Raw genomic sequence first — 16643 nt, 5'->3', positions numbered from 1 at the left:
ATTATTTCACCGTGCAGTTAGAAAACAAGAATTGAAGCAATCGTTTGAGTGCAAGTCTTGCTTTAATTGAAATGAATGGTGAGAAAACTAAAGGCAAAAAATATAATACCCCCATTTTTTAGTTTTTAGTGAAATATAAGTCGTAAGATTAAGAAATATAATTAGATTTTGCATCAACTTTCAAGGCTTCATTTCCTTCCACTGCTGCAGAATAACCAAAGAAGGTAGAGACAAAGTTTAGGTCAGCAAAACTGAGAAATAATACAAATGTCAGAGGAAGTAATAAGTTAACAGCTTCAAGTTATTCTGCAGCAGTGGAAGGAAATGAAACACATTTCTACAGTAAACACTTTGGAACAGCCTGTTAATCCACCCTCAGAAGCTTTAGTTGTAGTATGTTATATAATATTAATGAAGGAAGACAGAGCAGCTGGTAAGCATCGGTGGATCCAACATTGAAATAATGAACAAAACTCCTTAATTTTATAGTATATCTGAAAATGTCTGTTTGGTGATGTAAAAATTTTTAACTTTAGCGGTTTGCTGCTTACTTTTCCATTTAAGGTTTTTCACTGGTCTAAAACTACTTATATTTCAATACAAACTAGAAACTTTTGACCAGTAGTTTATGTAATTTGTAGCCCCGCCCTAAAGCCTCCCCTGCTTCCTGGTCTCTGTTCCTCTAAATGGGACCATAATTTACTAAATGAGCATCATGCTGTGTTGAAGAAGACTTGAAACTAGCGACTGAGACCACATCAAGTGTTTACTGAGGGAATAAATCAGCTGAGAAGTAGAAACATTTTCTCATAGACTTCTATACAATCACACTTCTTTCTGTAGCCGCTGGAGTCGCCCCCTGCTGGCTGCTGGAGAGGACGCGGGTTTAAGTTACTTCCTAGATGGCTACGCTCGTGAGAGCCAGAGGATGCCGCGTGCACGTTGCTTATGCGTAATTATGGGTCGTAATAACTTGCTGCACAAACAACCTAAATTGATGTTTTTCTAGTGAGGACAGTCTCGTCAGTTAAGTTGGGAAACAAACAGCATTCTCTTTAAATCAAACTCACACAGTTTGTTTACCCGTCCGTGCGAGCGCCTTAACTCACATGAGAGTTTTCTGTCCCGTAAACAGTAAATATCTCCGTCACCTTTCACCTTGCAGAGCTCTGGAGGAAGATCGGTCCTTTACTCTTTCACTTCAAGCACTAGGACGAAGCTCTCACTCTGACTTGAAAAGCCATCCGTCAGCCGCTCACCAGGAGCAGGATTGGAGCAGATATCTGGGGCTCCTGGACTGATGGCTTATTTCATTTAAGCCAGAGAGAGGTTGACTTTGTAAATGTTGCTGAGCTGAAATCTCTTCCATTGCAGGGTTCATTTGAAAAGCGCCTTTTTCCCACCACTTGGAGGTGGGCGGCAGAGAAATCCTGCCAAGCTGTGCTGACTACTGCTGAAAGCCATCGATCTGCTTATTTACTGACCTTTTTTTTTTTTTTTTTGCTTTTCTTAGCTGCAGTTTCATTGTGAAGAGTGGTGGGAAGCACGGCTCTCTGGAGCTGAATACCAACTGAAATTATAGGAAGGAAGCACTTAATAGAAATGATTTCAACCTTTGTGCTTTTGTTCCAAACTATAGCTTTTGGGTGTTTTTTGTGTGGTGAAAGGTCACAGTGAAGGAGGACGGGTTGATCAAAGTGTGAGACAGTCTGTCTGTAATGAGGATCGGTGGGGTGATGGGTCGAGTTAGTGGAGGGGAGAGTCTAATGGAGACAGGAAGACTGGCCACAGGAGGGCGGGAGAAAGAGAGAGTGGGCGAGACAAAGATGGAGGATTAAACTATCGATCTTCTCACCGTCTGCTGTGTCACGACCAGAAAGATCAAATCAGAGACCTGCGGTGGGAGTTTTAATGAACACCATCGGGATTGGCGGAGATGGGAGGAATGTACATTCACTTAAGTTCTGTTCTTCAGTACAAATTTGAGGTACTTTACTTGAGTCTTGTCTTTTACTTCCACTTTTTATTTCTTCTGCAGCACATCTCAGAGGGAAATACTGCACTCTTTACTTCACTACATTTATCAGCTTCAGTTACTTCACACATTAAGATTTCTATCCAAATATGGTGTTTTATTATAAAGTAAACTCCCCAACAGTTTGTACAGTACAGCTGAAATGATTAATCAGTTAGTCTTGTGACAGAAAATGAAAATGTGCTTTTTTTCCTCTGAATGATTGTAATAACTGTTGTGTAACGTTGAGCTTTGGACTGTTGGTTTGGACTCAACAAGTGTTGTGAAGGTGTCGCTTTGTCTCTGGGGAACTCTTTACAAACCAAACAATCAATCGATTCATGAAGAACATTTTTGGCAGATTGATCCACAATAAAAAATAATCATTTGTTGCAGTCGGATACTAAATAAATGAATGAATAAATGAAGTAACGGCGTGCAGTTTGAACCTGTTTGGGTTTGTAGGTCCACAGGTTAAAGAAAAGTAAATATAAATGTGTAGAGTAGAGAGTCCTCAGCAGAGGAACGGCCATTTAGGTTGATGATGCAGCAGCTTATTACGACCCATATTTAGGTTTTTTGTTAGGCTGCGACCTCAAGTTCTAGAAGAGGTCAAGTGACGTAATATAAAGAGCATGTAAGGAGGTGGATGGATGTGTCAAGTAAACTTTCACTCAGGACACCGAGGTTCGAGTCCCGTGTGAAAGAAAGTGTGAAATGTTTTATGTTAAATGTTTTGTAGATGACCTATGTAATGTACTTATTTTAACCCAAACCACCATTTTTAACTAAGCCTAACTAAACTACCACCGTTTCACGTTTACCACGTGTTAAACATCCTGTGAGTTAGGTCACGTGACTTACGTAAGGTACAATTTTTGTGGCAGTGACATCTCGTGGCCATACGACGGTAGCAAAGAAGGAAGTAGGACATATTATAAATAGAGTTCAAGTCCGTTTAATACCAAGTAAATGGTGAGTTATTTTGATTTGTAAGTTAAATAGCGTTACAGACTTGTAAAGTCAATTTACATAAAGTACTTTTTTAAACCCAAACCACATTTTCCTAAACCTAACCAAACTACGACCGTTTCACAACATTAACCACATTTTTAATGTCATGTGACTTGCGTATCGTGACTTACGTAACAATAGTTAAAGCTTGATTTACATGGCGTGTAGCCAGGAATTTATACTTGTGCGTCAGTGTATCCATCATTGTCTATGAAGATTCTCAGTCATCCAGGTCATAGTTATCCAAGGAAGGTTAAAATCAAGGGCAACTGGACTTGGTTGAAGATACTGGAAGACGTTTCGTCCCTCATCCAAAGGACTTCTTCAGTTCTGACTGACTGGCAGGGAAACTCAGCTATTTAACCTCAGTGGGGTCATTGGCCCGGGTCATCGATACCGCTGGTTCGTTAGTGTTCCTTGTTGCTGTAACGACAGTCGTTACAGTCGTTAAGACTACCTGTGGCCAAGACTGAACGACCATCGTTGGTATCTTCACCTGAGGCCAATAGGTTACGTTTGTTGAGTTTCCTGGGAAGTGATGAAAGGACAGCATTCTGCAATTACACCAACAAACACTAGTCGGCAGTAGAGCTACACCGTCCACTGTGTTGACTTTTGCCAAGGCTACCCAGCCGACCAATCACAGTGCTTACGGTCTACGTCGACTCAACGTTTAGTCAAATTTTTGAGGACGTGCACCTAATTTTGGGAGGCATTGATAAACAACCTATTTTGTCGTTTAAGTTGGACGACTTGACGCACTGAAGGCCCGCTACACCTGTCACAGGACTGATACTTGCAACACTCGTATATGTTGTTTTAGGGAATGGTCATTTATGTCGTTTTTGAGAATTTACATATTTTGTAGTTTAGGTACGAGGACGTGTTGTTCAGGAATATAAGAAGAGACTGATGGGACACTATGAACCTTTGAAACCAATATGAAACTATGAAATGTTGTTAAATGTACTAATGGTGCCAGAACAACAGGTTAAGCTACACAAAGCTGTAAAGTTAAGCTTCAGAGATGTCGTCACTCCTGATATGTCATCATATTTTGAGTTTTGGTGCTACAGCTCCCAGCGACGTTGCCGTGTAGTCCGTTTTGTAGCCTGCGTTAGTAACCTGTACATTTTGGTGAATTTAAAGAAAAGGGTCAGGTCCTGGTTAACGTGCAGTCTGACACAGACCGCAGTCAACATTTCACGAGAGCCAACTGCGTGACGTGATCTCTGTTATCGCACTGTGAGTAAAAGCCTCGAGACATTTAGCAGAGTGTTTTTTAAAAAGCTACACTTTTTGAAGTACAACAGCTGAATGTCCAGCCTCGCCCACAGAGAGAAGAAGCTGACAGCAAATACCAAAATATCCACACACAGATGGCAGATGTCCTCACCTGTGGGAGTGACACTGAGGACTGAATGTGAAATGTTGGAATATCTTCAATTTGAAGCGCCTGCAGCAAAAGCAGCTGAAAGCACCAGAGGCAGTCAGGTCCTGTCGTCTTTACTGAGTCCAAACGAGGGAAATAAAGCCAGAAGCATCAGAAACTGCATCAAAATGGAAGTAAAACCTCAGGTATTGAAGAATAAGGCAGTTTTTTCTTTTGTGTTTTGGATATTTGGAGCCATGTGGTTACTGCTCTGTTGCTGTTTTAGTTTATCCCCCATAACTTAGGCTTTTACCTTTCATATTGTAACATACAGCGTACTTGTTCATTCTTCCATTATTACCTCTAAATATCTAAAACATGATGATGTCTTTCTGTCCATATTCTAACATACATTTGTAGAATGAATTCAGTAAATAATAATAAAGATAAAGTTGGCAGGGTTCATCCTCAGGGGACCATGAATGTAGTCAGTCCTGAAAAATAGCTTCATGCTAATATTAGCATGCTGTGTTCACATTAATCTTTGCTCATTAGAGGTATTCTGTGGATAATATGAAGTGTTAGGTGAAGTCGGTAGGATTCACCCTCTGGGCATCATGAACATCTCTATTATCTAATATTACAATTCATCCAAGAGACATTTCAGTCTTGACCAAAGTGTAAGTAAAGTTTTGAAATGATCAAGGTCACAAAGAGAGATACAAAAGTGAAATATTAGAAATAAGCACCATCAGCACAGTAAAGAAACAACAGTAAAACATAATAACACAACATCGTAACGCAGAAGCAATAATTGACCTTAAAAACGCACACGATTGCACATATTAGACAACTCAAGGGGAGACAAAGGTAGGTTTAAATATAAGAGGCTTTTTAAAGAAATAGAGACCGCAGAACGTACACAGAGTGGGCGCCGCCGCTTCCAAGGCAACACATTCTCACTCTCGTCAAACGTGGACGCTTTGTCAACACCACCAATAAATATGCAACTTCCAGTTAGACTTTCAAAGTAAAACTACTGGTTAACATTGTGAGATGGGATCATTTCAGTCCCTCCAGGATCTCGAGAGCCTTTTTGTTTTATTTTGTGGCAGCATTTCTAAAAAAAAAATGCGACCTAAGTTGCAATGTTAATGGGGTTTTTTTGTGATGAAATTGTGGGAATAAGTGAAAACTGCAGAGGTAGATGTGATTTCTTTTACTCTTGAATTGTAGTTGAATCATTAAACAGTCCCTGCAGGACTTGGCGGGCCTGACCCTGACCCTGCATATTTAAACCAGCTCACCTTGATTCTTTGTTGCAGCTGACCGGGATGCAGCTACCTGTGTCTCAGTGTCTCGTCTGATGTCCTCCATGTGTTTTTGACATTCTCTCTCTCATGTTTTGGCGGCCAGTAGACGATTTCCTTTATGTTCGACCACAAAACTGCACGCTCTGCGGAACAGTTTCCCCGCTTTGGTCTGGATCCTGGTCTCCACGGTCCTTTGCTGTTATTTTTGTAGGTAAATGTGAGACGTTGGTATCTCACATGTCTGCTGCGTCTTCTAAACAAGGAAGTGAGTTTGCTGACGTGGGCGACAAACGACAGCGATAGTTCGGGTTTGCGGAAAAGTCGCGCTGAATTCGTGAATAGCTGCGATCGCGACATCGCAAAATCCTGGAGGGACTGCAGTTTGCTTAGTTTTTGCACCAAAACTACTTCGTTAGGTTTAGGAGTAGGTCGTAGTTTGGGTTAAAATAACAAAAAACAGTCACTGTTGACTTTTGGTTTCACACAGGAAACAAACACCCGTCTCCTGGGTGACAGTCCATCCATCCACCCCGACCACCACCGTACTCTGACTTTTCTGTTATTTATACTAGGCCTATTATTTATGCTAAAAGGGCTTCTCTCTGCGTTACAACCTGACGCCAAGGGGTCTTGACTGAGTCCCCTTATGTGACGACCAAGAACAGGTTGTTCCACGTCACCTTTTGTCCGACAGACGTTGCCACACATAGATTCACGCTGCTACCGTGGCGACAAAGCTTCCGATTGATCGACCACACTGATCTGATTAATGTGATCTTGTCCACAGTGGGAGAACGAGCAGCTGCACAGCCTGGAGGAGAGAGGCCGTCTTCTCCTCTCCCTGCAGTTCCTGCCTCCGCTCAGTGTGGAGGATAAAGACGCCGAGGGAGGAGGCGAAGGGCGTCGCAGCGGGGGGCTCTGTGTGGGCGTGAAGCGATGCGCCCACCTGGCGGCCATGGACGTCAACGGATTCTCCGACCCCTACGTCAAAATGTAAGACCTCTGAGACCCTGTTGGAAAAGTTAGCAGCTGCGATACAGCATGTCAAAGAGCGTCAAACTTTCTCAGAGATTCACAGTTTATTGTTCAGTCCTCCAATAAGTTACAGAAACAGGAGCAGAGAAGTTGGATTCACTGTCACAAGTGTTGCTTTAGAAGTAAAGTTAACATTAGTATTTGGGCAGAGAAAATTACCTCATTAAGTCAACTGAAAGTGTTCAAATGCAAACTTCTCAATGTAAGCTGGTGCGTTCATTCAAAATCACGTCGCACAGACAGTCACAAATGTGTTGGAGCCGAACTCTGAGTCTTCCTGCTGCTCACCGAGGATGTTAAAATACCGGAGTTCAGCACTCAAGAGACAAATAAAAGCTGGAGTGTTGCCATCTTATTAACTTCGCTAATCAATGATGCAACTGTTGTTAAAGACGCACCATCTGTTTCCCAGCAGGAAGGATAATCAGTGGGGGAGAGGAAGCTGTATGAGCAGAGTCTGGTCTTACCGCGGGCTATAGAGTCGGGGATTTAAGGCTTCTCTGTGCTCTTGTTTCCTCCGGCACTCGAGGGACACTCGCTTTGAAGAGGAGGAGAGTTTTCTGTCACACGCCGTCAGAATACAAACTGAGTGTGAGCCAGAACAAGAAGGCGACTTGACAGCTGAGGGTCGAGTGAACTCGCAGATATTTACCGGTTTTAAAAAATCACCGCGGCGCTCAGAATATCAGCATGCTGCGTCACGGCTCGCGTTCAGCCAACACACCCCGACGGGTCAATGCTGCTTTTAGAAAGCAGGCACGGTTCAGGCGGCGTCCTCACCTGTTCCTCTCTGCGCAGTCTGTGTTTGGCTTTTATTATTATCTATAATCCAAGAAGAGAAACCTGTAACCTCTGACTTTTAGCAGACGCCGCCCCGTTTCCCGTCTGTTCACGGTACACGGTCAAACTGTTCAGTCAGCAGGTGTGATATATTCCAGCTGGCAGCTCAGGGCTCCTTCATTTCCTGCTTCTCAGACAGATCACAGGGTACCAGGGGCCCCAAACAGAACGGGGCCTCCAACTCCTACTATTCTGCAGCAGCGTGCACAGAAGTGACGAGGAGGCAGCCGAGCGCATCAGTCTAGGCTCCAGCTCGCCTTTATTATTTGATGTCGACCATTGCAACGCCCTCCTAGCAGGTCATCCAGCTTGTGAAACCCCTGCAAATGGTTCAGAACGCAGCAGCGCGTTCCCGAATCAAATTCAAGTCCCTAATGCTGCAAACAGAGACTACTGGGTCTGAACCATCTACCTAAACTCCATAATAGAAGCTTACATTCCTCCTGGGCCGCCACGCTCCTCCAACGAACGCCGCCTGGCTCTGCCATCCCTTCACACAAAGCAGCCTCAGTCCCTGTTCTCATCTGTGACACCACGATGGTGGAACGAGCTGCCGCACGCCATCAGAGCAGGGCGTCGCTCTCTGACTTCAAGAAGCTCTTCGGAGAACACTTCTAACTAGGGCTAGGCGATAAAACAACAATGATAATTATCGTAATATAAGTTTCATCAATATCAATATAATAAATGTTCAATATATCGTCAATAAATATTTGGTTTAATTCATTTGAATTGCAAACCAATTAGCCCTTAATTTTTCTATTACAATGCTTATTTTATTGAGGAAAAGGGACTGAGAAAAAAATGTACTAATCATATTTGTTAAAACAGATTTTATCATAATAGTTTTGAATGTTCTCCCTAAGTTTGGCATCAAGTGTTTGTCACATTCTGACCAAAAAGAAAAGTTTAACCAACAATTAACCATCTGATTTCTTCAGTTTTCACTCAGGAGCAAAAATCGGCCTTTAAACTTGATTTGACATTTATTGTGAAAATTATCGGTCTCGAATGATATGAAATGTTTTTATCCTGATAACATTTTTGGCCACTTCGCCCAGCCCTACCTCTAACCTCGAACATGCACGTCCTGTGCTCTTCTTCTTCTGTCTCCTTACAGTTGTGTTGTTTTGATTGTTCTGTTCGTTAACTCCTACTTCTTTCTCTTGGTATTTACCCCATTGATGCCGTACTCGCTAAAAGCTCTTACTAGTATCAGTTGTCACGTGTAGATCTCTTACTGTACTGATGCTTGTGTGTTGTTCCTCAAATGTCACTTTGGATAAACGTCATTTGGTAAAATAAGAACGGTGATGATGACGATCATGAAGATGTTGATGAGTTCAGGCTTCCCCATTCTGCTCTCCGCCAAGTGTGAATCACTGAGCCCGCAGTGTGTGTGTGTGTGTGTGTGTGATTAATTATTAATTGCTGATTCATTAGTGATGATTTACATCATCCAGACTGCGGTCTGTATGAAAAGAATCCTGCAGAGAGTGAGTGTCTGCTGCGAGTGCTCAAACAATCCGTTAATTAACATTCAGCTTCATCTCCAGCTCTGTAATTTCAGATTATTGTGTTTTGTCTTATTAATGATGTTTTTTTAAATTGTTATTAGGCTCACAGCGACACATGATGCAGTGAGATGTCTGTGAGTCACTGTTCTGATATGATGGAGGTTCATTTCTGATCTCAGATTCAAACACTCAGATTTATTTGTCCTCAGTTCGATAAAACGCTTCGTTACCACGTCCATAAACTGCAGATCAGATGGAAAATGTGGATTAAACTACCCAACAGAAGTTAATATGAGCATCTACAGCAGTAAAATACAGCAGGAATATTAATCCAGAAACATCAGATACAATAGAGAAACGCTGACAGGAACATTTGACTGTACTATGAGTACTTTTACTATCACTGCTGATAATACTTACATTTTCCTTAAGTACAGTTTGGAATACTTGCAGTGGAGTATTTAGACAGGGTGGTATTAGTGCGTTTCTGGAAGTAAAGGAGTACTTCTTCACCCCCCTGAAGGTCTTGTCTTTGCTGACCTCCAGTGGTTTAACTTCCCATCTCGCTGCGGTGATGTACAGGTGTACTCAGGTACTCAGTGACATCACTGCTGGGTGTGGTTACAGGTGCGACGGAGCACTCGTTACTCCAAAGCAGAACAAACTAATCTGCTCTTTCTTCTTCTTCCCCTCTGCTGTCAGATACCTGAAGCCCGACATACAGAAGAAATCCAAGCACAAAACGGCAGTGATCAAAAAGACCCTCAACCCTGAATTCAACGAGGTAAGAACCTGACTTCTGCGACCGCACTTGTTTCCCCTCTGGTGGTGGTTTTACTGCGCTGCTGAGTGGCAGAACATTTTCTTACCTTAAAACAAGAAAAGTGCATTTACTGAACCACCCTGTCCTTTCTGTCTCATCTTACGTCAAATAGCAGCTTTTTAAGAAATGAAATTATAAACATGCAAAATGTATTCAGCAGTTTCCTAATTAGTCTATAATGAGGGAGGTGCAGACGGGGAGTTAACTAAGGGAAGCAGGAGCTGATGGGATTCAGTCCTTTATTTAAATATTATAAAAATGTTTTTAATGTTGGTTACAAACAACCGCATGGCGTGATGAAGCCTTCATACCAAAAATGTGCCACTTCATTGTTAATCCTTTTTTATAACTTAAGAGAAGAAAAAGGCACATGTATTACACTACAGACTAAATACAAACTTAAGACTACAAGTCATGGATATGTCCCTTTTTTGCATTGTTTGAAAACAGACAACTTTTTTTAAATGAACATTTCTGTTCTCGTGGACGTAGGATCACATCCTCTGTCCTGTGTGGTTTGGTTTAAACTCTGTCACGTCTGTCACATGTGCTCAGTGTGAACCTGCTTTCATCTGTGAAGAGCACAGGGCGCCAGTGGCGAATTTGCCAATCTTGGTGTTCTCTGGCAAATGCCAAACATCCTGCACGGTGTTGGGCTGTAAGCACAACCCCCACCTGTGAACGTCGGGCCCTCGTACCACCCTCATGGAGTCTGTTTCTGACCGTCTGAGCAGACACATGCACATTTGTGTCCTGCTGGAGGTCATTTTGCTCTGGCAGTGCTCCTCCTGCTCCTCCTGCTCCTCCTTGCACAAAGGCGGAGGTAGCGGTCCTGCTGCTGGGTTGTTGCCCTCCCACGGCCTCCTCCACGTCTCCTGATATACTGGCCTGTCTCCTGGTAGCGCCTCCGTGCTCTGGACGCTACGCTGACAGACACAGCAAACCTTCTTGCCACAGCTCGCATTGATGTGCCATCCTGGATGAGCTGCACTACCTGAGCCACTTGTGTGGGTTGTAGACTCCGTCTCATGCTACCACTAGAGTGAAAGCACCGCCAGCATTCAAAAGTGACCAGAACATCAGCTAGGAAGCATAGGAACTGAGAAGTGGTCTGTGGTTCCTACCTGCAGAACCACTCCTTTATTGGGGGTGTCTTGCTAATTGCCTATAATTTCCACCTGTTGTCTGTTCCATTTGCACAACAGCATGTGAAACTGATTGTCAATCAGTGTTGCTTCCTAAGTGGCCAGTTTGATTTCACAGGAGTCTGACTGACTTGGAGTTACATTGTGTTGTTTAAGTGTTCCCTTTATTTTTTTGAGCAGTGTACATTTTCATGTTTAAAAAGTACAGTATATAAAAGTACTAAGAGTATTTGGGGCAGAATAAACTACAGGACTTGTTAGGAGATACGTTCACTGCTGGTTTGAGTCTGTGCAAGAGATTTGTTGACAAGAAAACTAGAGAATATCACCAGACTTATCCTCCAAATATCACTGAGACAACACAACAGGATGCAGGTTTTTAACGCTGGACCTCACAGACCTGTATCTCTGCAGGAGTTCTTCTATGAGATCTCCCTGTCGGAGCTGGCCAACAAGACGCTGGAGGTGACGGTGTGGGACTACGACCTGGGACGCTCCAATGACTTCATAGGTGAGACGCAGACGGCTCGGTCTCATCACATGATCCTCGCAGTGATCTCAGCCTGTGGAGCTTTGAACCATGTGTCCTGTTTGTAAAAGTTCTCAGGAAATATGTTTTATGCTTTAGTGTAGAACGTGTGAGTGAATAATAAAAAAAAATAAACAGGTTCATCCTCTGTTTCAGCAGCTGTAAATATTAATGAATCTAACACATGCAGCTCGTTAGTGTTGGCAAAGCTGTTCAGTGAAAGCTTGTGTGTGTTAGTTGCCATCTGTATTACTGATCACCTTTATTAATATTCGTGTTATACGAAAAGAAAGAATGCATCTTAAGACCACGGCGTAATTAGACCTGCATCTGTATTTGGTTTACTGCTGTATTAAATCAAACGTCTTATCAGAATAAAACACAACGCAGTGAACAAGTTAAAGATGAGGCTCACATTCTGGACATTAAAATACTCCTTCATAATGAACTTGCACAAAATAAATCAAGCACACTGAAGTCTGTGAGGGTTCAGGGCCGTCCAGCTGTCAAACCTTCAAGTTCATGAGGGCTCTCTCGCAGACTTTCCGGTAGTCCGCATCACTGTAGGCCCACAGGCGTTAAAAACAGGTAAATAAACACGGAAGGACCAACTAGGGTTCAGGCTTTAGGGTGGAGGCTGGAAAATGAAATGTCTTGAAATGAAATGGCACTGTTGTTTAGATGTGATTTGAAACTCCGCTCTCTGTCTGTTGTTGGTGTAGGCGGCGTCTGTCTGAGCTGTCACTCCCAGGGCGACGCCCTCCGACACTGGATGGACTGCCTCAAGAACAAGGGCAGGAGGGTGGAGCGGTGGCACATCCTCACCAATGAGCTGCCACGATCTGTCAGCCACGACTAAACCCAACGCAGCATCCTCCGAGCACGCAGACGGTGGCTGTCAGGGATCACTCTGTTCACAGAGATCCTCCGGTTGCTTTAAGGCGCGGACTCGAGCAACTTCACCACAGGAACAGTGTATTATAATAATAAGAGCCACCATGACGGGCGGAGAGCAGGGTGAAGCTGGAGCAGCATGGTGGTGTGCCTTCACTATTGGTCATCCAGACCGATCCATGACGAGGGCTCACACAGATTCAACAGAAACTACGGCTGGAGAAGGCCGAAATTACACTGCATGTTTTTTGTTTTGTAAATCACGTCCCATGCGCTCAGTTGAAGAAAAATCAGTTTTTCAGTGTTATGTTTTTGGTGTTATGACCCCCCCACCCCCACGCCGTCTGTTCCAGTCAGAACTGCGTCTACATGGACAGAGAACATCTTTGCATTCAGCCAAACTATATATATATATATATACATATACATATATATGTGAGGATTCAGAAAGTGTTGTTTTGAAAGTTTTTTTATATTATAAAACACAATAAAATAAACTATAAAAGATTTTTCCACACATAGGTAAAAGAAATAAATAAATCAGCCTATATATGTATAGATATATAGGCTGATTTATTTATAAATAGGTAAAAAAATATAATAAGGTAAATTAAAAAGTTTTCGGTTCCCTGTTTTAACCAGTTTGCGACATTTCCAGTCCAAATGCGCAGAAATAACTGTTTTTGTACAACATATACTCATATACAAGTCATGTCAGCTTCGTCACGGAGGCAAAGGTCTTAAAAATCTGTGCAAGGTTAATTAAAAAAAAATTCATCCAGATGGTTAATTTAGAGCCTAGAATTATCTTAAGAACCGCTATATAGCTGTATAGCTATATGAACAGTCCAGTAGTCTCGACACACAATGCCTGATACTTGCCTGAGACAAAACCGAATGTAATTTCAGTTCATTAAGTAACTTTTTTCCCCTTAAAATAAATATTGGGTCACAGATCTATGATAAAAGCTCTGTTCATATAAGTGTATAATACAATAATAATTTTTACATTTAATGTGACGTAAGACTTGGTGGAGATCTTTTTCATTACTGTAAATGGTATTTAGCCTAATTATACTGAAAAGACCAGCGGCGTGTTCTAGGATGGAACATTCATATTCAGCTACAGAACATAACATGGAGGCATTTGGGGCAATTTTTATGATGATTGGCCCGTTCAGGGTTTTGACTAATCGAGTTCAGGGCTTTGAATGGGCATGTTTAGGGATTTGATTGAGCAAGTTCAGGGCTTTGATTGGGCATGTTTAGGGCTCTGATTGGGCGTGTTCAGGGCTTTGATTGGGCATATTTAAGGCTTTGATTGGGAATGTTCAGGGCTTTGATTGGGCATATTTAAGGCTTTGATTGGGCATGTTTAGGGCTCTGATTGGGCATATTTAAGGCTTTGATTGGGCATGTTCAGGGATTTGATTGATTGGGCATGTTTAGGGCTCTGATTGGGCGTGTTCAAGGATTTGATTGGGCAAGTTCAGGGCTTTGATTGGGCATATTTAGGGATTTGATTGAGCAAGTTTAGGGCTCTGATTGGACACGTTCACGGCTTTGATTGGGCATATTTAGGGCTTTGATTGGGCATGTTTAGGGCTCTGATTGTACACGTTCAAGGCTTTGATTGGGCATGTTTAGGGCTCTGATTGGACACGTTCAGGGCTTTGATTGGGCATGTTTAGGGCTCTGATTGGACACATTCACGGCTTTGATTGGGCGTGTTCAGGGCTTTGAATGGGCGTGTTTAGGGCTCTGATTGGGCATGTTTAGGGCTCTGATTGGACACGTTCACGGCTTTGATTGGGCATATTTAGGGCTTTGATTGGGCATGTTTAGGGCTCTGATTGGACACGTTCACGGCTTTGATTGGGCATATTTAGGGCTTTGATTGGGCATGTTTAGGGCTCTGATTGGACACGTTCACGGCTTTGATTGGGCATATTTAGGGCTTTGATTGGGCATGTTTAGGGCTCTGATTGGACACGTTCACGGCTTTGATTGGGCATGTTTAGGGCTCTGATTGGACATGTTCACGGCTTTGATTGGGCATATTTAGGGCTCTGATTGGACACGTTCAAGGCTTTGATTGGGCATGTTTAGGGCTCTGATTGGACACGTTCACGGCTTTGATTGGGCATATTTAGGGCTTTGATTGGGCATGTTTAGGGCTCTGATTGGACACTTCAGGGCTTTGATTGGGCATGTTTAGGGCTCTGATTGGACACATTCTCGGCTTTGATTGGGCGTGTTCAGGGCTTTGAATGGGCGTGTTTATGGCTCTGATTGGGCGTGTTCGGGGCTTTGATTGGGCATGTTTAGGGCTTTGATTGGGCGTGTTCAGGGCTTTGATTGGGCATTTTCAGGGCTATGATTAGGCACGTTCAAGGGTTTGTTTGGGTGCTGTTATGGCTTTGATGTGGTGACAGTCAAATTTGGCAAAACTGGCAGCTACAATAAAGCTGCAGAATTCTTGTCTGCTTTTTGTGTGAAATATTTTAAAGGCAGCAAAATGTTCCAGAGTTTCACCTGTTTGAACATATGGTCAGTTTATCTTCAAAGGTGCTAACAGTGAAGGAATGTCAGCAGTCAGTTTAGTTTAAAGTCCACAGTCGGCTATAGAATATACTGTAATTTCACAAGTAATGTGTAATTGGACGTTCGCTAAGCCCCGCTCCCTTAATTACTGTCACTGTCAATCTTTCTGATCCCTCATAGCACATATACAGTTCACAACAATAATAATGGCAGATTTACTATTAAAATTCCCAGTAAAATTTGAACAGACAAAGTAGCATTTCATTGCTAGCCAGCGACAACTATTTTTACCATTTTTATTTTAGCTAGTAAAGATAACGTTAGCTCCAGGATGTGGCTGAAAAAACATGCTTTGGAGTCATTAATGACGTCACGCCCAAGTCAACCGTGTTCCAGTAACAAGTCGCTTGGCCAGCCATTATTTACAACTAACCAGGTTAGTCATTGTTACCAACGCCAATTGATAAAATTGCATTATGTTCACGGACAGCAGTTGGACAGTACTTTGTGTATGATAATATATATGCGACACAAATACACATAAGTGCTAATAAACAGTATAACCTATAACTGTTTATACACAAAGCAGCTATCTTGGATCACAAAGTCGTAGGTAGTGCAGTTCTCCCGACTGTCTTAGTCAGAAATCTGACTTAAGGGGTTGTTCCATTTGAAATTTCTGACTGGAAACTGAAGTTTTGACTCCAGTGCAACTGGAACAAACCAATAGATCATGATATCACACTAACAAACTGAGGCTAAAGCTAACCGATCCTTGGTAAGAAGCGATAATAAACCTCACCCGACGATGATCGATGTAAAAGACATGGAAATTTATTATTATACATATTATTGTTGTAGTGGAGGTCAGAGCTATTAGTCCTAGTATTATGATAATAAGAAGGGAAAAATTTAAGCTCATGTGCCTATTTGGCTGCTTAGCTTACACACTTGTTCGTAAACATTCAGATTTCCAAAGTCTGTTTTTACTTGACGACAAAATCTCTCAGGTAGCAGTGGCTGGGATTGCTGAAGTGTAAACGTCCCCAAAACTACTAAAGAGCAGGACAGAGCCGCTAACGTTAGCTTAAACTATCTAGCATTAATTCCGCTCCTCGGTCTTGGAAGTAACTCTCTTGGAAGTAAGACAGTTAGCGGGACATGCTAACAAGTGTAGCTTACATTAGAACAGGTAAACCAACGCATTCTCATCTCAATGCCTCATAACGGACACTTTCAGACAGCGTGACAAAGTATTTTACGAAGGTACCCTTCAGCGTCCGTATGAAACGCCATTGTTTGCTACTTCCCAGCAACACAAAGGAGGCTAGCACTACCTGCTAGCACGACCAATGTGCACAGCTGTACAGCTGTAGGGTTAGCCGGTCGACATGCAGTCACTAAGTCAGTCACTTAGGTTTAGGTACTAACATTTCTGATGGTTGTGGAAAGGGTAGGGGATTGCAGGGGGCTGTCAACACCTTTTTATACAAACGGGTTTCTGAAAGCGTTGGTATTAGATGCCCTGAGATGAGAACAATCTGGATAAACCCACTGCTTAATGCATCGTGTTTAACTAATCTTGTTTTGGTTTTGGCTAAAA

At 42.6% G+C, this 16643-nt stretch overlaps 1 protein-coding gene across 1 annotated transcript in view; it reads left to right on the top strand.

The window, feature by feature from the left end:
• Window positions 1-13516, top strand: part of doc2a (double C2-like domains, alpha) — an 85830-nt gene extending 72314 nt beyond the window's left edge. Inside the window, exons 8-11 of the mRNA XM_038708790.1 lie at window positions 6501-6706; window positions 9808-9889; window positions 11488-11584; window positions 12325-13516. Of these exons, the coding sequence (XP_038564718.1) occupies window positions 6501-6706; window positions 9808-9889; window positions 11488-11584; window positions 12325-12461 (522 nt within the window). The 3' untranslated portion in view covers window positions 12462-13516. The remainder of the gene's footprint in view (window positions 1-6500; window positions 6707-9807; window positions 9890-11487; window positions 11585-12324) is intronic.
• Window positions 13517-16643: the final 3127 nt, after the last annotated feature.

Source organism: Micropterus salmoides, unplaced genomic scaffold (genome assembly GCF_014851395.1).
Source record: "Micropterus salmoides isolate LMB-PRFRI ecotype aquatic unplaced genomic scaffold, ASM1485139v1 Ms_hic_scaffold_10, whole genome shotgun sequence".
Classification (NCBI taxonomy): domain Eukaryota; kingdom Metazoa; phylum Chordata; class Actinopteri; order Centrarchiformes; family Centrarchidae; genus Micropterus; species Micropterus salmoides.
This window is presented reverse-complemented; position numbering and strand designations above follow the sequence as displayed.